General features: G+C 44.1%; 1 protein-coding gene across 13 annotated transcripts in view; it reads right to left on the bottom strand.

Annotated features, from left to right (window-relative positions):
* IGFN1 (immunoglobulin like and fibronectin type III domain containing 1) overlaps window positions 1–16,165 on the bottom strand; it is a 34,451-nt gene continuing 18,286 nt past the window's right edge. For 3 of the 13 annotated variants that reach the window (XM_084497659.1, XM_084497665.1, XM_084497664.1), the window contains 13 exons: window positions 11,201–15,244; window positions 10,885–11,009; window positions 9,957–10,098; window positions 9,129–9,425; window positions 8,215–8,514; window positions 7,337–7,510; window positions 6,599–6,727; window positions 5,805–6,107; window positions 4,971–5,059; window positions 3,817–4,012; window positions 3,016–3,315; window positions 2,200–2,526; window positions 1–885 (listed from right to left, as the gene is read on the bottom strand). In XM_084497659.1, the coding sequence (XP_084353785.1) occupies window positions 872–885; window positions 2,200–2,526; window positions 3,016–3,315; window positions 3,817–4,012; window positions 4,971–5,059; window positions 5,805–6,107; window positions 6,599–6,727; window positions 7,337–7,510; window positions 8,215–8,514; window positions 9,129–9,425; window positions 9,957–10,098; window positions 10,885–11,009; window positions 11,201–15,244 (6,440 nt within the window). In that variant the 3' untranslated portion in view covers window positions 1–871. The remainder of the gene's footprint in view (window positions 886–2,199; window positions 2,527–3,015; window positions 3,316–3,816; window positions 4,013–4,970; window positions 5,060–5,804; window positions 6,108–6,598; window positions 6,728–7,336; window positions 7,511–8,214; window positions 8,515–9,128; window positions 9,426–9,956; window positions 10,099–10,884; window positions 11,010–11,200; window positions 15,245–16,165) is intronic. The other 10 variants (XM_084497663.1, XM_084497661.1, XM_084497671.1 and 7 more) reach the window with 10 other exon arrangements.

Below are 16,165 nucleotides of genomic sequence, written 5' to 3' on the forward strand. Positions count from 1 at the left end.
TTTTACTGAACTATAGTTTAATTTCATGGTTGTCATGTCTGTACAACATTGTACAAAATATAAACAAAAAGAACATTTACGGAGCAGCTACATTTCAAAGGTGACACTAACATGGTAGTTCAGCACTGCTGCATCCTTTTTTTATGGCACTTGCTACAATAGCTTTAAGTGCAGCATTGATCTGCTCAAACAAATGTAACGGGTTCTAGATTTCCATTCATTCTCATCAGTGCATTTTCACTGCCAGTAGCACTACCTTGTGTTAGCCTCATCTGAGAATTTCTCTTGCCTAGATAAAGCTAGTAGACAGATACTCCTCAACTCAGAGGTTAAGGGAAATAACATACATAGCTGCGACTGGTAGTAGAATACATGCACAACTGCTTCTACCAGAAGTAGGAAACCTGCTGAGAGTTAGGTGAAATCCAAAATGAGTGCTCTGGAGTAGAAAGCCACAGGCCAAAAGGCCAGCTTCGCAGAGATCTGCTGTCATGAAGTGTTCTTGCAGCAGCCTGACAGCAAGTGAGTGCTGTGGCAGAATGGTCTCTCACATCTGTTTTCCATCCAAAGTTTCATTTTGGCCAATTATATTTCCTCTCATCTTCTGTGTTCCTGAAGCTCTCATCTGTGTTTTAAGGGTGGTAGTGGAAAGCCACAATCATTATGAAAAGATGCAATTCTCTTAAAGCTTTTTTTCCCCCATTTTGACTACAATGCAGCATCAGGTTCAAAATGCAACTATTGGATCTGGAAAACACTCAGACTATAATGGACATCTGAAAATAAATATGTAGCCTTTGTACAAAGCCAGTTCTCAATGAAAACCTTCTCATTCACATAGGAGTGCAGAGGAGTTTTCAGGAAGTTCGTGCTACAGGGAGGAGTCTGAAAATAAGAGAAAGAGAGAAGTAGAGCAAAATTTTGTCACAGAAGACAACTTGAAAGGTATACTGAAAGGGAAACCTGAAAAGTTACAGGGTCAAGAGGATCAATGTCTGAAAAAGCATTACAGGGATCTAATTAACCTGTTTCTCCACTCATATAGTTCTACTGAGGTGTCTTGAATTGCATTAAAATGAAAATATTTGACTTAAAGTAAAGGATGTTTCATAATGAACCGAGGAAAATGCTAGTGATATTTACCCATAAGTATATTCACCAGATGCTCATCCTCAGCCAGCTACACTCATTCTGCACTCATGCGAGAATCCTCAATGACCCTGTTCAACTTACATTTAACTGCTCTCTGTCTTCCTTTCTCATTGCCTTTGGCCTTCTTCCTTCCCGCTTCACCTAGCATGGCTATTGCACAAATCTTTTATCCTGCACTGCAGAGAAATCTAACCTAGATGTTATCATATGGTCTGGTTTGGACTGGGATAAAGTTAAGTTTCTTCACAGTGGCTGGTATGGTGACATGTTTGGGATTTAGGATAAAAATAATGCTGGTAACACATCGATGTTTTTGTTGTTGTGAGCAGTGCTTACACTAAGTCAAGGACTGTCCAACATCTCATATCACCCTGCCAGTGAGGAGGTTGGAGGTGCACAAGAAGCTGGGGTGACACAAAGCCAGAATAGCTGATCCAAACTGGCCAAAGGGATGTTCCATACTATATGTTGTCATGCTCAGCAAGAAAACTGGGGGCATTGACTGGGGGAGCTGCTGCTGCTGCTCCTCAGGGACTGGCTGGGCATTGGCCAGCAGACTGGGAGCAATTGCATTGTGCATCACTTGTTTTGTATATTCTTTTATTATTATTTTAACCTTCTTTTTCTATCCAATTAAACTGTCTTTATTTCAACCTGTGAGTTTTACCTTTTTTCTGATTCTCTTCCCCATCCCACTGGTGAAGAGTGAACAAAAAGCTGTGTGATGCTTCGCTGCCTGCTGGGTTTAACCACATCTTATTAAAGATGGGATATTTCTTTCTAAAAGTTTTTCTCAAGATCAAGCAAGGTCTCTGGGCTCATGTAGAAATCAAGAGTTTTTCATATCTGCCTTCTCACATCTGTTTCAAGTGATCACTTAGGTAAACTAAAAATTCTATAAAGCAGGCCAAATGCACACAGTCTCATAGGAGATCGCTCCTGTCAGTAAATAAAGCTGTATGACTACCATTTTTAAGGCATCTTGACAGCAATGATATGTATCTTCAGAATACAGGAGGAAATAAAAGAAGTATTAAAGATTGTTACCTTTAATAGCGAGGAAGGCTCTGCTGAACACACGGCCCAATTCATTGGCGGCTTCAACCATGTATTCTCCTTCATCAGCTTTTGAGACCCCTTGGATCACCAGGGAGCAGACACCAAAGTCATTTGTGCCAAAATAGGCAGGATCACTGGAGAGGTCTCTACTGTCCTTATACCAAGTGATCTTTGGAGGTGGATGGCCTGCAACAGCACAGCTCATACGGCACTCACTCCCAGTAGTCACCACATGAGGCTTCAAAGGGACGAGGAATCTCGGGGGCTGGTTTTGATTAACTCCTCTGTATTTCTGTGGTCTGATATGAACTTCAGCTGGTAAAAAAAAAACACAAAGCAACATACAAACTCAGATACTGCTTCATGTTCAGATAGAAGTCAAAGAAATCAAAGGACTTAACACATGCCATTCTGCACTGCAAATAGCCAGAGACCCCAGACACCTGTGGACTGTAATCTGTGTTTCTTCTCAAATTGGTCAGAACTTAACCTCAAAGTCAGAAACTTGAGTTTCTGCAAAACTTACGCCTTAGATTTTGCTGGATACTAATTCTGTTACAAATTATCTGTTAATAAGGGCTGGAAGTAAAGGTTCTATCTGGTTTGCAACAATGTCTGTGCAAAAAGGGCGATCCTTCCCTGCCAAACTGGAATTTCTTAGGTTATTTTTATGCACTCTTATTTTGGGCAAATAAATGCTCACAGGAGGAGAGATCTATTTCAATATAGTGTGTTAGAAACAATAACAGGAACAAAGCACAACAACATTGTTACACAGATAGCTATACGTAAAAGCTGTTTTACCCTTTGTTTTTTTAATTCTCCAAGGCTGCACAGTTTCAGATGGACCACTGGATCCCAACTCATTTTTTGCCACAACCCTAAAGTAGTAGTCCCGGCCTGGGATCACTTTGGTGTATGTGAATTTGTTGGTGTAGATCAGGTCACCCACCACGTGCCACACGCCCTTCTGTGATTCACGTTTCAGAACCGTATAGTAGAGATTGCTTTCCCATTTCTCAGATGCTGATGGCTCCCAGGTTACTGTCACTGCATTTGGCACATTCTCTTGCAGTAGAATAGGTCCAGGGTTTTGTGGGATATCTGTCAGATTAAGACAAGTAATATTAAAGATGTAGGGAAACTTCTGCTGCATTAGACCCACAGCCTCTTTAAGGACAGAGGGAAGAGGTGAGGGTTGGTACAGCTAAACCTTTTCACCTCTTAATGAGACAGCTTGAAGAGTTGTTCTAGCTATGAATTAAGGTTATACAGCCTGCTACTGACCAAGCTCAGACCATTAAAAAGTGCATGAGCCTCTCTCCTGTGGTTTACACTATTCATCTGCATGACCTTATCTCTTTAAGCAGTCACTCTGGTAGCCAGGTCTATTCCTAATCAGTAGATTAATCTGTTGGGCAGGCTGGGCCAAGTGATACCACATAGCGGACAGACTGCATCTTATGGAGAATTGTATTCATTCTCCTGGTGCCTGCATTGCTTAACCACATCAGAGCTCACTGTGCTGAACTCAGTTCACTACCGACTGTAAATCCGTACACATGCGTATGTACTTATACTTAAATACACATGCTAGTGACTTACCTGTAACTTGAACTTGGAAGCTGAACGTTTCTCTTTTCCCTGACCCACTCTTGAGCTCAATGGTGTAGGTGCCGCTGTCAGTCAGCTCAGCTGCTTTAATCAGCAGCTGGGAGGTACCATCTTTGGTGCTTATTGTAGCCCGGTTTGAAAGGAGAAGCCCATCCTTTAACCAGGTCACCTCTGGATCTGGAGATGCCTGTGAAGAATAGTACCAGTTACAGTCCACCTGCTTTGCCTCTAAATTATATCTTTACATCTACAGCTTCATTATTTTGTCCCAAATACTCAAATGTATCGCATAGATGTGCAACATACACAAGTACCAGAGATGGATCTAAGAGCCCTGGATACAGAGCTGCTCAAGAGTTCCTCTGCAAGTTTTTCTTTCTATCTCCTGTAAGAACATCATTGTACTAAGGTGCTCAGGAATAGCTATATCGAACAAGGTGTGCTAGGGCACAAACAGATGACATCAGTAGTTAACATTTTCTACTTTAAAAAATATCTGCTGTTTTTTAAAGGAAAGAAAAATAAAAACATCCTCAAAGTGTAAATTTCTATTCTTCCATCTTTGGTCTCCATACTCCAAAGGAGCAGATGAGTTGGAGCAAGACCAGGAAATAAGCACACTTTGCCTTCATCAGCTTTTTCCTGAGAACCTAGGCTTAACCTGTGTTGTTCCAAGCTTATGTCAAAGCAGACAGGGCTTCTGTAAAAAGCCTATTTTTCAAGGAATAGGGCTTAAGTCCTGCTGTTTAGTAAGACAGTCACAAGGATGTTGCTACAAAAGCTACCCCAATGCCTTCTGAGGGAGATGGAGGGAAATCGACTGATTTTTAAACTAGGTATGACGGATCAGTACTAAATTGAGATAATACTGAGGAAGTTGGAAGGACAGCATTACAAGTGCTTTATTTGCTGAGGTTACTGAGTAACCACAGTCTCATTAAACCACTAAGACCAAGCGTGACAGCTGAATTCTTGTTGTCGTTTTCCTCATACAGAAAGTATACACAGCGCAGGCAGGTTAAAGGATTTGCTGAGTGTCTTGTAAGCAAAATTTCACACCAAGAAAACAATAGCTCAATTTTCATGTCTACTACTGATATACAAAAAAAAAGATGGGAATTTCTGAATTACGTTTGAAAACTTACCTCGAAAGGAATATTTACTCGGATAGTATTTCCTGCTTTTATAATCAGGAAATTTTTCACTGTATCATCTATTAAGAACCTGGGAGAAACTGGAAAAGACAGTGATTGCAACAAAAAGTTGTATGTTATGACACAGTCATTGGCTGACAAACTCATATGCATGTGCTAGACTTTCCAACAGGTAGTCTGCAGGCTGTTGATAAACTCAGTGGGGTACTATCGAAAAAAAGCTCCTTGATTCACTACCAAAGTTTCTTGCTAGCCATTACACCTTTCAAATGTTATTATTGTTTATTTAGCACTAAGACTATATGAGAGAGAAGGATGTTAAACTACATTTACAACAGTGTTTGTATATGTGTGATATCTCAATCATGGATAAATTTGCTCTTTGATACACTTCAACCCATGACATGATGGATCTCTTGTCTAAAATAATAAACCGAAAACTCTATTTCTCAATTAAAAAAAATATACAAACAAACAAACAAAAAATGTCCATGTAACATATGTGGCTTCTGTCTGGTGATCATCGCTTTGGCATAGCTCCATGGCGGGGTGTGGGGGGCAAAATGTAAATCCATATAGAAATACAGTTTTGAGGGTTCTTGTATAGTAATAACAGGAGCTAAACACAGTCTGTTATACAGTTTTACCTTTAGAATTTCTTGATGAGGTAACCAAATAACATTCTAGAAGGGCAATGTAATACTTGTCCCTGTGCTACAGCCTGGGACTTTAAAGAAAATCATCACAGCCACCTACAGATCTTGCCTTCATCTTGTTACCTACAGAACAATCTTGCTCATGCTGAAAGCAGCCCACTAGACTTACCAACAGTGGAATCGGCTTCAATGAAAGCTTCAAGCTCTGCAGCTTCTCCTGGCCCACAGTCATTGAGGGCTCTCACACGTAAGAAGTATAGCTCCTTGTTTTGCAGGCCTTTAACTGTGTAAGTGGTCACCTCTATAGGAAGAACATTGCATTTGGTCCAGTCGAGGTTGTTAGAAGACCGTATCTCCACGTCGTAGCCTTTCACATCATTCCCATCTTTTGCTTCGGGTCTCTTCCATGTTAGGGTGACACTAGTGCTGTCAGTGCTGGTCACTGCGAGGTCCCTCACTTGACCTGGAGGTTCTGAAAAGATAAATTTTATTTAAACTATTTTTCTAGTATTCCTGCTACACTTCCCCCCACCCCTCCGGCTTTTCAGTCACTTTCTGAGATCCCCAATATTCTTGCAGTGCACTAGATAACCCTATTACCTTGCCTCCGTTTTGTCCCAGTTCTTCAAACCTGGATATAGGTGCCTGCTCCAGTGAGCCATGCAGTACAGTCTGCAACAATCCTGAAATGGTCTGCAACCCATCCTGAATCTCTCTCCACACCACATAGCTCCTGCACAGGGCATCTGTCATATCTTAACTGAAACATCACACAGTAAACCCTTCCATTCCTCCCTCAGGAAGATAAAGGATTCTCAGCCGTGAAACATTCCCCAATTATTTGATCTTTGTCTTCATATACTTTTACAAAGTACTTACAAACATCGCCTGTGCAATGACATCCCCAGTCTACATTCAGCTTTACATATTCCCAAGCCAGAAGGATAGCAGCTGTTCACTTACTCATGGAATCTCGAGCAAAGACAGGCTGTGATGGTGCGCTGATATCTCCTACACCAGAAGCATTGACAGCTGCCACACAAAATTCATACTGCAGACCCTTCTTGAGATCGGTCATTTTCAGCTTCTTATCTGCAGAATGAAAACAAGCATGTTGGCTCGGGTGAGGAGTACCCCAACAAGAAGTGGCAAGACAAGGATGTTCTACTTTACTGCATCCATGCAAACTACAGATTGCGTAATTCTGAGGAGCCACGTATGTCTCCACCGCTGTCTCCAGTTCCCTTGCCCTTCGCTATCCTAGTGTATACATACTACTGTGATGTGTTCATTGTATTCTCTTTCAAAACAAACAGACTCTGAGAGCTATTAAGTTACAGAAAGAATATCCATTGTTTTTCCTCATGATATAAACCTAAATTCTTCTGTATTACCAGGTAAGAGGTCCTAGTCTGCACCTGATGGATAATTGATAGCTATAGCCCAAATACATTTAGGAGCTTATTTATATCACTTGTGTTTCTTTACCTTCCCTGCATTTCTGAGTTCCTGCCTGCCTAGTTCTTAGCATGAGGATTAAGGACAGTAGTTCTGCACACGAAATTAAGACTTCAGTTCCAGAGATTGAAGAAGAGCTGGAAGGCAGCAACGCTGCAAAGCATGTTACCTTCTGAACCCAGCTGAACTTATGGCTTTTTTCAAGTCTTCCATCTTGTTCCAGGATTTAAGTAAGCTACCTACCTGCTATGGGCACACTGTTGACTGGCACCCAGGTCATGGTACCCTTCTTGCGTTTTTGAACGATGTATCCCACGATTCGGGAGCTGCCAGTTCTACGAGGTGTTTTCCAGGAGATTGTGATAGTGTCTTTGCTGACACTGATGATCTCAGGGGGTTCTGGGGCACCAGGTGTAGCTGGAAAGAGAACAGTGTTTCATTATTAGCAGATACACTTGCAAAATAAGGAAGTGTTCTGAGTTATTTCTTCTTCCAAGTTTCCCCAATGTATTTATATGGAAGTGCTTTGAAAACAATAGGGCATCCGTAACTTCTTTGGGCAACCAGTTCCAGTGCCTCACCACCCTCATAAGCACAGAACTTTTTCCTTACGTCTCATCTAAAATCCACCCTCTTTCAATTCAATACCACTACCTTTTGCCCTATAACTACATGACCTTGCAAAAAGTCTCTCCTTCCTTCCCACAAGCCCCCTTCAACCACTGAGAGTCTGCAACAAAGTCTCCCCAAAGTCCTCTCCTCCACGCCAAACAACCCCAGTTCTCCCAGCCTTTCTTCATAGTCGAGGTACTTCCTGCCCTCTGATCATTTTCATGGACCTCCTCTGGACCTGCTCTAACAGGTCCACATCTCTCTTGTGCTGGGGACCTCAGAGCTGGATGCAGTACTCCATCTCCCTTGATCTGCTGGCCATGCTTGTTATTTTTTTAATGTATCCCAGGCTACAACTGGCAAGCACAGATTTTTGTGAAGAGTTCACAGCCATGATTCAGGTTTAGATCTGTAGCAACATCCAAAATGCAGCGAGTTTCCATTCATGTCAGCTTTGATAATTTCCAGTAGGGTTGCAGGAAACAGTTACAAAAAAAGTTATTCCTTACCTTTACTGACAGCCTTTACTTCCTCTGATTCCAGTGCATCGCTGGTTCCCTCTGCATTCACAGCCCTCACCCTGAAGTAGTAGCTCATGTCTCGTTCCACTTTGTTGGTAGTGAAAGTAGTACAGCTCCTGGGGGTTTCTGCAAGAGCCACCCAGTCGCCCTTGCCTACCTCCTGCCTCTCCACAATATAGCTTTGCACTGGTTTGCCCCCATCATCCTTCGGGGGTTTCCACTGAATCGTGATGTCATTTGCAGAGCTTTCTAAAATTTTCAAGGGTCCTGCAGGTGGCTGTGGCTTGTCTGAAAAGATGAACACAAGCAGGTTAGCTCCAGATCCAAATGTACTCCTGGGTTTGGAGCTGACATTGTTTCTTGCTCACCAGCTGGGACATTCAGTTTCTGATGGTACTTATGACTAGTTGCAGAATGAGGGCCAAGCACCTGAACTGCCTCTTCAAACATCCACTCCTCTAACTTTTCATAAGGGTGTAGGAAGCTATGCACTTGCTCCATGGGCTGATTGTTCTCATACAAATTATACCAAGACAGCTCACTTGTAAAGCACACCATCAGTTCTTTCAAAAGAGCAGAGACGTTTATGGTAAAATGGAATTTGGCCTTAATAATCTGATTATAGATTTGCCTGTTGCGTGTAGTCCTGTCTTCCACAATTTCCCAACATTCAAAAGTCAACTGATGAGGCTGTCCAACACCAAACAAGATTTGTGTTGTCTCGTATTAAAGGGGAGGAAACACGTCAACAACTTTTGCTTGTATCTTAATTTACTGGAAAATTACATAGCCTTGTTCATCTTGGAATAGCCAATAGTCCTAAATAAGATTGTGACCAGCGTTACTGGTTCCACTTCCTAAGCCTTACAATAAAAGACACTGTAGATGTTACGGGGTCTTACCTGTTACCTCAACCTTTAGGTCGATATCTAAGATGCCACTATCATTCTTCAGCCTGACTTTATAATCCCCACGGTCCTTTCTCTCAGTGTTGGAGATGGACAGCATAGTATAGGTGTCTGTTTTATCAAGACGAATCCTTGAGTCATCTGCTAGCTCCATTTTGTCCTTTAGCCATGTTGCTCTGACTGGCAGCCGGCCTTCAAAAGGGATCTTGATCTTTATATTCTCCCCTGCCTTGGCCACAGTAGGCACACTTGTTAAGTTTTTCAGGAGAACTTTGTCAACCTGTGGAGGATCTAAGCAGATAATACAAGCTCATTAAAAAACATGGTTCAAAGAGGATAAGGCCAACCTTGGAGGGGAGGGCTTCTCTACGTTCATTGTTGCTGTATATTTCAAACATATATTCCAAAATATATTTATTTGGTTCTTTGGGGACTTATCCAACCTGAAAAAGCGAAGTTCATGGTGCTGCAAACTCACTGACCTTCACATTTATTCTTACACCCAGCACTTCACACACGTGCATGCAACTTTGCTACAGGATAATTTTCACAAAGTATTCATGATATCATACTGTCCTTTTCACTGTAGCAAGTTTTGCATAGGCAACATATTACACATATAAGAATGAAGAATCCCTTTTGATAAAGTCATATGTGTGCACCCACAACCTTTGAGTTAGTAGTAGAAGCTAGTCATAAAGGCTCCCTAGTTAAATTTTTATGCACCAACCAGTAACAAAAACATTCCCCGTATTGATGGTTATTATAATAAAGTCTCAATAACCAACTATAGGTCCTGAGGGAATGTATTGCATCACTCACCTTCAACAAAAATTGAAGCTTCAGTTTTCATATCTCCAGCTTCAAACCTGTATTTCCCAGCATGAATATCTTCCACTTTGCTAAAAATTAGTTTGTGGACTAGACCTTGCTTTTCAAATATGACTCCATCCATGCTTGTTAACTACAAGATAAAACACAGGGACCCATGCTTAATAAAAAATAAAAAGACAATCCAAACAGGCAAAATTTTGAAATGTAATTGAAATGATTTATGAATGTCATGTGTTTAATTACAATAACATTCTGGGATTACTTATCTGGTAACTAATTCAACACCATATTCCCCACAAAGGCTTGAATCAAAGACCATTAAAATAAATGGTAATTCTAATTTGACTTCTGATCTTAAAACATTATCTCCAAACCTTCGCTTTCTATTCTTAATGCTGACACTTTAACCCAGGCTCAAGGATGACCACAGTATCATATGGATCCCACAATTTGAACTAGTCTGTTATGATCTTTTGGGATATGGAATGTGATGTCTATACTTGATTTTAAGCACTAATTTGAAAGAGTACTTTCGGTGTTATACCTGCCTGAAGATCATTTGAAGATTTTTTTTTTTTTGCATATTTTTCTCATGCACCAAAATAAAGAAAAGGGATTCCATTTCAAGTAAAAGACCCATGTCATCTTCACCCATGGAAAAAGAATGGAAAACACAAAGCCTCCTGCTGTCAGCAAGAATGGACATATCTTGCAGCAGGAATGCAAAGAAATCTCAGTCAGTTTCTAACAGGAAGTTTAGCTTAAACAAGCTCCTGCAGAAGTCTTCTAGGGCCATGCTGAGACCATAGTAAGACCGGCAGAGGGAAAGACACCTCAACATGCTACTCAATAAGACGTAGAGCCAGAGAGCAGAGCACAGATAGCCAAAGAAAAAAAGCAGCTACAGGACACCGACCTTTAATCCATCTTTAAACCAGGTTCCTGTCAAATCTTCTTTATTGACAGCACAAGACAGCTCAGCTGGTTCCCCTTTCTGGACTCGGACATCAATTAACTGCTTGTTGACATGACAGCGTGGTGCTAAGTGTCCAGAAAAGAAAATGTTGGAAAGATGCTAATTCTGTCCTACACTGACAGAAAGTAATATACACATCTTATACACCATCTTGTAGCCCTCCTTTGGGCACTCTAGTAGTAGAATCCAGCACTTGCTCTTGTTAGTATCGAAACGCACAGATCAGCAATACAGAAGTAATCAGTTAAACACATACCTCTCAGATCATCTAGGCGATAATGTCTTCTTTTCTCTGTACTTTCCGTATTCTTCAAGAAGTCATTTGTTTTAACATCAAGGCTGGGTAGCTGCTTTCTCTGGTTTATCGAGGAGGGTCCACCATAAAGGTTTGATGTCTGATCATAACCTGGTGAACCTTGACCGAAAACACCTGGCTTCCTCCCGTCACCCAATCTGTCATGAGATTTGCCCCCTGCCCCTCCAACGGCAGAATCTTTGCCATAACGGGAGCCTAACTGTCCTAAACCTCTGTCCTCACCCCTACCATCCCTTTGACCTGATTCTTTGTCATGGGGTGAGCCTTTGTGCCCTGGCCCTCTGAAATCACCGGCAGTTCCCTTTCCAGCTTCACCTCGTGCAGATTTGCCAGGACGTGAATCAAGCCCATATTCACCACCCATTCCAACCCCTCCCATTCCTTCCGTACCCCAGGCTGAATGTAACTCCTTCCCATCACCTCCCAACCTGCCAACACCACCCCCTCCAGCCCTGCCTCCAGCTGACCCCCCATCCTTTCCATATGCAGACCCAGCACCTAGAATGGCAGAGCCGCCAACACCCCTTCCTTCTGAGGATAAGCCAGCTCCTCCTGCTCCACCTCCATATCCTTGAACACTGCTCAGCCCAGCACCCCGACCGTGGTGTGAACCCATTACTTCTTCACCTCCAAAAGGAGAACGAGCTACCCCTGCTGCAGCACCACTTGATAGACCATCTTTTCCATAGGAAGATCCAGCCCCCCTTGCACTAGTTATACTACCACCAGCCCCAGCTGGGAGACCATCCTTTCCATAGGGAGACCCTACACCACCAAAACCACCGGCACCAGCACCACCAACACCAGCCCCAACTCCCATTCCCACTGGAAGGCCATCTTTTCCATATGGAGACCCAACACCTCCCAAACCACCTACACCAGCACCGCCAACACCAGCCCCAACCCCAGCTGGGAGACCATCCTTACCATAAGGAGAACCAACTCCCCCTGCACCAGCTAAACCTGAACCACCAACACCAGCCCCAGCTGGGAGACCATCCTTTCCATAGGGAGATCCAAGACCTCCCATACCTCCTGCACCAGCACCACCAATACCAGCCCCAGCTCCAGCTGGGAGACCATCCTTTCCGTAGGGAGACCCAGCACCTCCCAAACCACCTGCACCAGCACCACCAACCCCAGCACCACCAACACCAACCCCAGCTGGGAGACCATCCTTTCCATAGGGAGACCCAACACCTCCCAAACCACCTGCACCAGCACCACCAGCCCCAGCTCCAGCTGGGAGACCATCCTTACCATAGGGAGACCCAACACCACCCAAACCAGCTGCACCAGCACCACCAACACCAGCCCCAGCTCCAGCTGGGAGACCATCCTTTCCATAGGCAGACCCAACACCTCCCAAACCACCAGCACCAGCACCACCAACACCAGCCCCAGCTGGGAGACCATCCTTTCCATAGGGAGAACCAACACCACCCAAACCAGCTGCACCAGCACCACCAATACCAGCCCCAGCTGGGAGACCATCTTTTCCATAGGGAGATCCAACACCTCCCAAACCGCCTGCACCAGCACCACCCACTCCAGCTGGGAGACCATCCTTACCATAGGGAGACCCAACACCACCCAAACCACCAGCACCAGCCCCACCAACACCAGCCCCAGCTGGGAGACCATCCTTTCCATAGGGAGCACCTATACCTGCTGCACCACCTGCACCAGCACCACCAACTCCAGCTGGAAGACCATCCTTTCCATAGGGAGACCCTACACCTCCCAAACCACCTGCACCAGCCCCACCAACACCAGCCCCAGTTCCCATTCCCACTGGAAGGCCATCTTTTCCATAAGGAGAGCCAATTCCTCCTGCACCACCTACACCAGCCCCAACAACACCAGCCCCAGCTGGAAGACCATCCTTTCCATAGGGAGAACCAACACCTCCTGCACCACCTACACCAACCCCACCAACACCAGCCCCAGCCAGGAGACCATCCTTACCATAGGGAGAACCATCACCACCTGCACCAGCACCACCAGCCCCAGTTCCCATTCCCACTGGAAGGCCATCTTTTCCATAGGGAGATCCAACACTTCCCAGACCACCTACTCCAGCACCACCGGCGATAGTCCCAGCTCCAGCTGGGAGACCATCCTTTCCATAGGGAGATCCAGCACCTCCAAAACCACCTACGCCAGCACCACCAACACCAGCCCCAGCTGGAAGACCATCTCTTCCATAGGGAGAACCAACTCCCCCTGCACCAGCTAAACCTGAACCACCAACAGCAGCCCCAGCTGGGAGACCATCCTTTCCATAGGGAGATCCAGCACCACCAAGACCACCTACACCAGCTCCACCAACACCAGCCCCAGTTCCCATTCCCACTGGAAGGCCATCTTTTCCATAAGGAGAGCCAATTCCTCCTGCACCACCTATACCAAGCCCAGCTGGGAGACCATCCTTTCCATAGGGAGACCCCACACCACCAAAGCCATCCACACCTGTACCACTGGCACCAGGTCCCATTCCCACTGGAAGGCCATCTTTACCATAAGGAGAGCCAATTTCTCCTGCACCAGCACCACCAACACCAGCCCCAGCTGGGAGACCATCCTTTCCATAGGGAGACCCAGCACCTCCCAAACCACCTGCACCAGCACCACCAACACCAGCTCCAGCTCCAGCTGGGAGACCATCCTTTCCATAGGGAGACCCCACACCACCAAAGCCATCTACACCTGTACCAGCAACACCAGCTCCAGTTCCCATTCCCATTGGAAGGCCATCTTTTCCATAGAGAGAGCCAACACCTCCAAAACCACCTACACCAGCACCACCAGCCCCAGCTCCATCTGGGAGACCGTCCTTTTGATAGGGTGATCCCATTTGTCTTCCGGCTCCATCAGCTCTAACCCAATTTCCAGCTCCAGCCCCAGGTTCACCTGATTGTCCATGTTTACCATAGAACCCTCCCATTTTACCTGCAGTAGCATCGTCAACACCTGCCCCAACTGGTAGACCATCTGGACCATAGAGTACCCCCATTTCTCCTGCAGAACTTCCACCTGCACCAGTTCTAGCCCCATCTCCAGCTGGGAGACCACCTGGTCCATACAGCAAGCCAGATCTTCCTGCCTGACCTAGATGACCACCAGCATCAGCTGTTAAGCCATCCATTCCATACGGAGCCCCTGTTTCTCCTTCTCTTTTTATACCGGCTCCACTCACACCAGCCACAGTAGGCAGACCATCCTTGCTATAGGGGGATCTCATTCCTCCTGCAGTCTCAGTACCGGCAGCATTCTTACCAGATCTAGTCCTACCTAGCTTATCATCCTTACCATACAGGGAATGCTTGTCTCCCACTCTGGTTGAATCAGGATCAAGTCCATCTAACACAGAACTTCCATCAGTAGCACCTAATTTCTTGATACCACCAAAGCCAGCTCTAGAACTATTATCACCTACTTTATCATTTTTGCCATGCCAAGAATCCATACCTTCTGCATCATCCATGTCAACATCAACTGCATCCAACATGCCCTCATCTCTGCCATCCACAGAATACAATTCATCTGCTCCTCCTGTTCTATCACCAGTATTTGCTCTACCTGTCATAGAATCTTGGCTGTGTACAGGCCTTAAACCTTTTTTCCCTCCTAAAATTTTTAGTCTAATGTCACTATCATCATCTGTCATTGATTCTCCATCTCTCTCTGCTTCAGAAAACTGCCCGGGCCCCATTGTTCCATCTCTGTATGTTTTGCGTAGCCCCTCTTTTCCCAGAAATATACGTCCTTCATCAACATCAGCAGAGTAGCCTTGACTGCCTTCTTGGCCATTTCTGTACCAGTCATCTTTTTCTATGCCAGTATCCATAAGATGATCTTTATCACTAAGATGTTCTCTGCGTTTAGGTTTCTTAGCCCCATCTTTATCTGTCAATGTTTCTTTCCGCCAGCCAGATTTCTCTTTTTCACCTTCTTCATCCTGTCTCTTTTTTCCTTTGGGATCTGTATTGAAGATGCATTGTTTGATTGAAGAAAAAAAATTACAGAAAAAGAGAAAAAACAACAGTCAACGTCATGTACTACATCAACAAAGAAAATTCATTAGCAAGTTATCATTTCTTTCTAAGACACAGAAACAGAACAAATTTAAATGAACTTAAATTCAGTTAAAAGCCTTTTTTTTTCATTGCTACACTAACACATAACTTTACATTTCTTAGTTAAGACAACAATTATTTTTAGCTGAAATATGTTTGTTTACAAACAACAAAAAAAATAAGAAAAAAAAAAAAAGAAGAAATGGAAGATCAGGGCAAACCCAGCATGATAAATCCAATTTAGAGGGACTTAAGTGGTATCTGGGACTCTTTAGTTCCTTTTGCCTTCTCCCTCCAGCCCTGAAGAAATTGCAGAATATCCCCCACCCAGACTGGTCATCAGTTCCCTTCAATTATATGAATATGCTGGGTCTGCATACGGCTATTGCAGCAGCTTGCACATTTGGCATCCTGGCACTTGAGAGATCTCCAACCCGAAGACTAAAGATTTTGGTTCTGTGAACAGCTTTGTATTAAACCCATAATTCAGACTTTTCTGAGACAAAAAGTGGGTCATGGACTGTGTTTATTTTCAACCTAGATATAATTTCTGTAGAGCATTGACAGCTCAGTAAGTCAACAGGCAGTTGCTTTTTATGTCATACTCAGCAACCTGCCCTGTTTCTGAAGGATTACCAAAAAAGGTCTTTATGAAAGCTTTTGCTGCAGCAGGAACTCAAAAGAAACCGAAACAACTACATTTGATTATCAAAAAATATAAGCCAGCTAACTATTAATCTGAATCATAGTGAAGACTGAATCATAGAACATCCAAGTTGGAAGGGACCCACAAGGATCACCAAGCCCAACTTCTAGGTCTCCAGAG

The sequence above is a fragment of the Aythya ferina genome (assembly GCF_964211825.1).
Source record: "Aythya ferina genome assembly, chromosome: 25".
In the NCBI taxonomy this organism is placed as follows: Eukaryota; Metazoa; Chordata; class Aves; order Anseriformes; family Anatidae; genus Aythya; species Aythya ferina.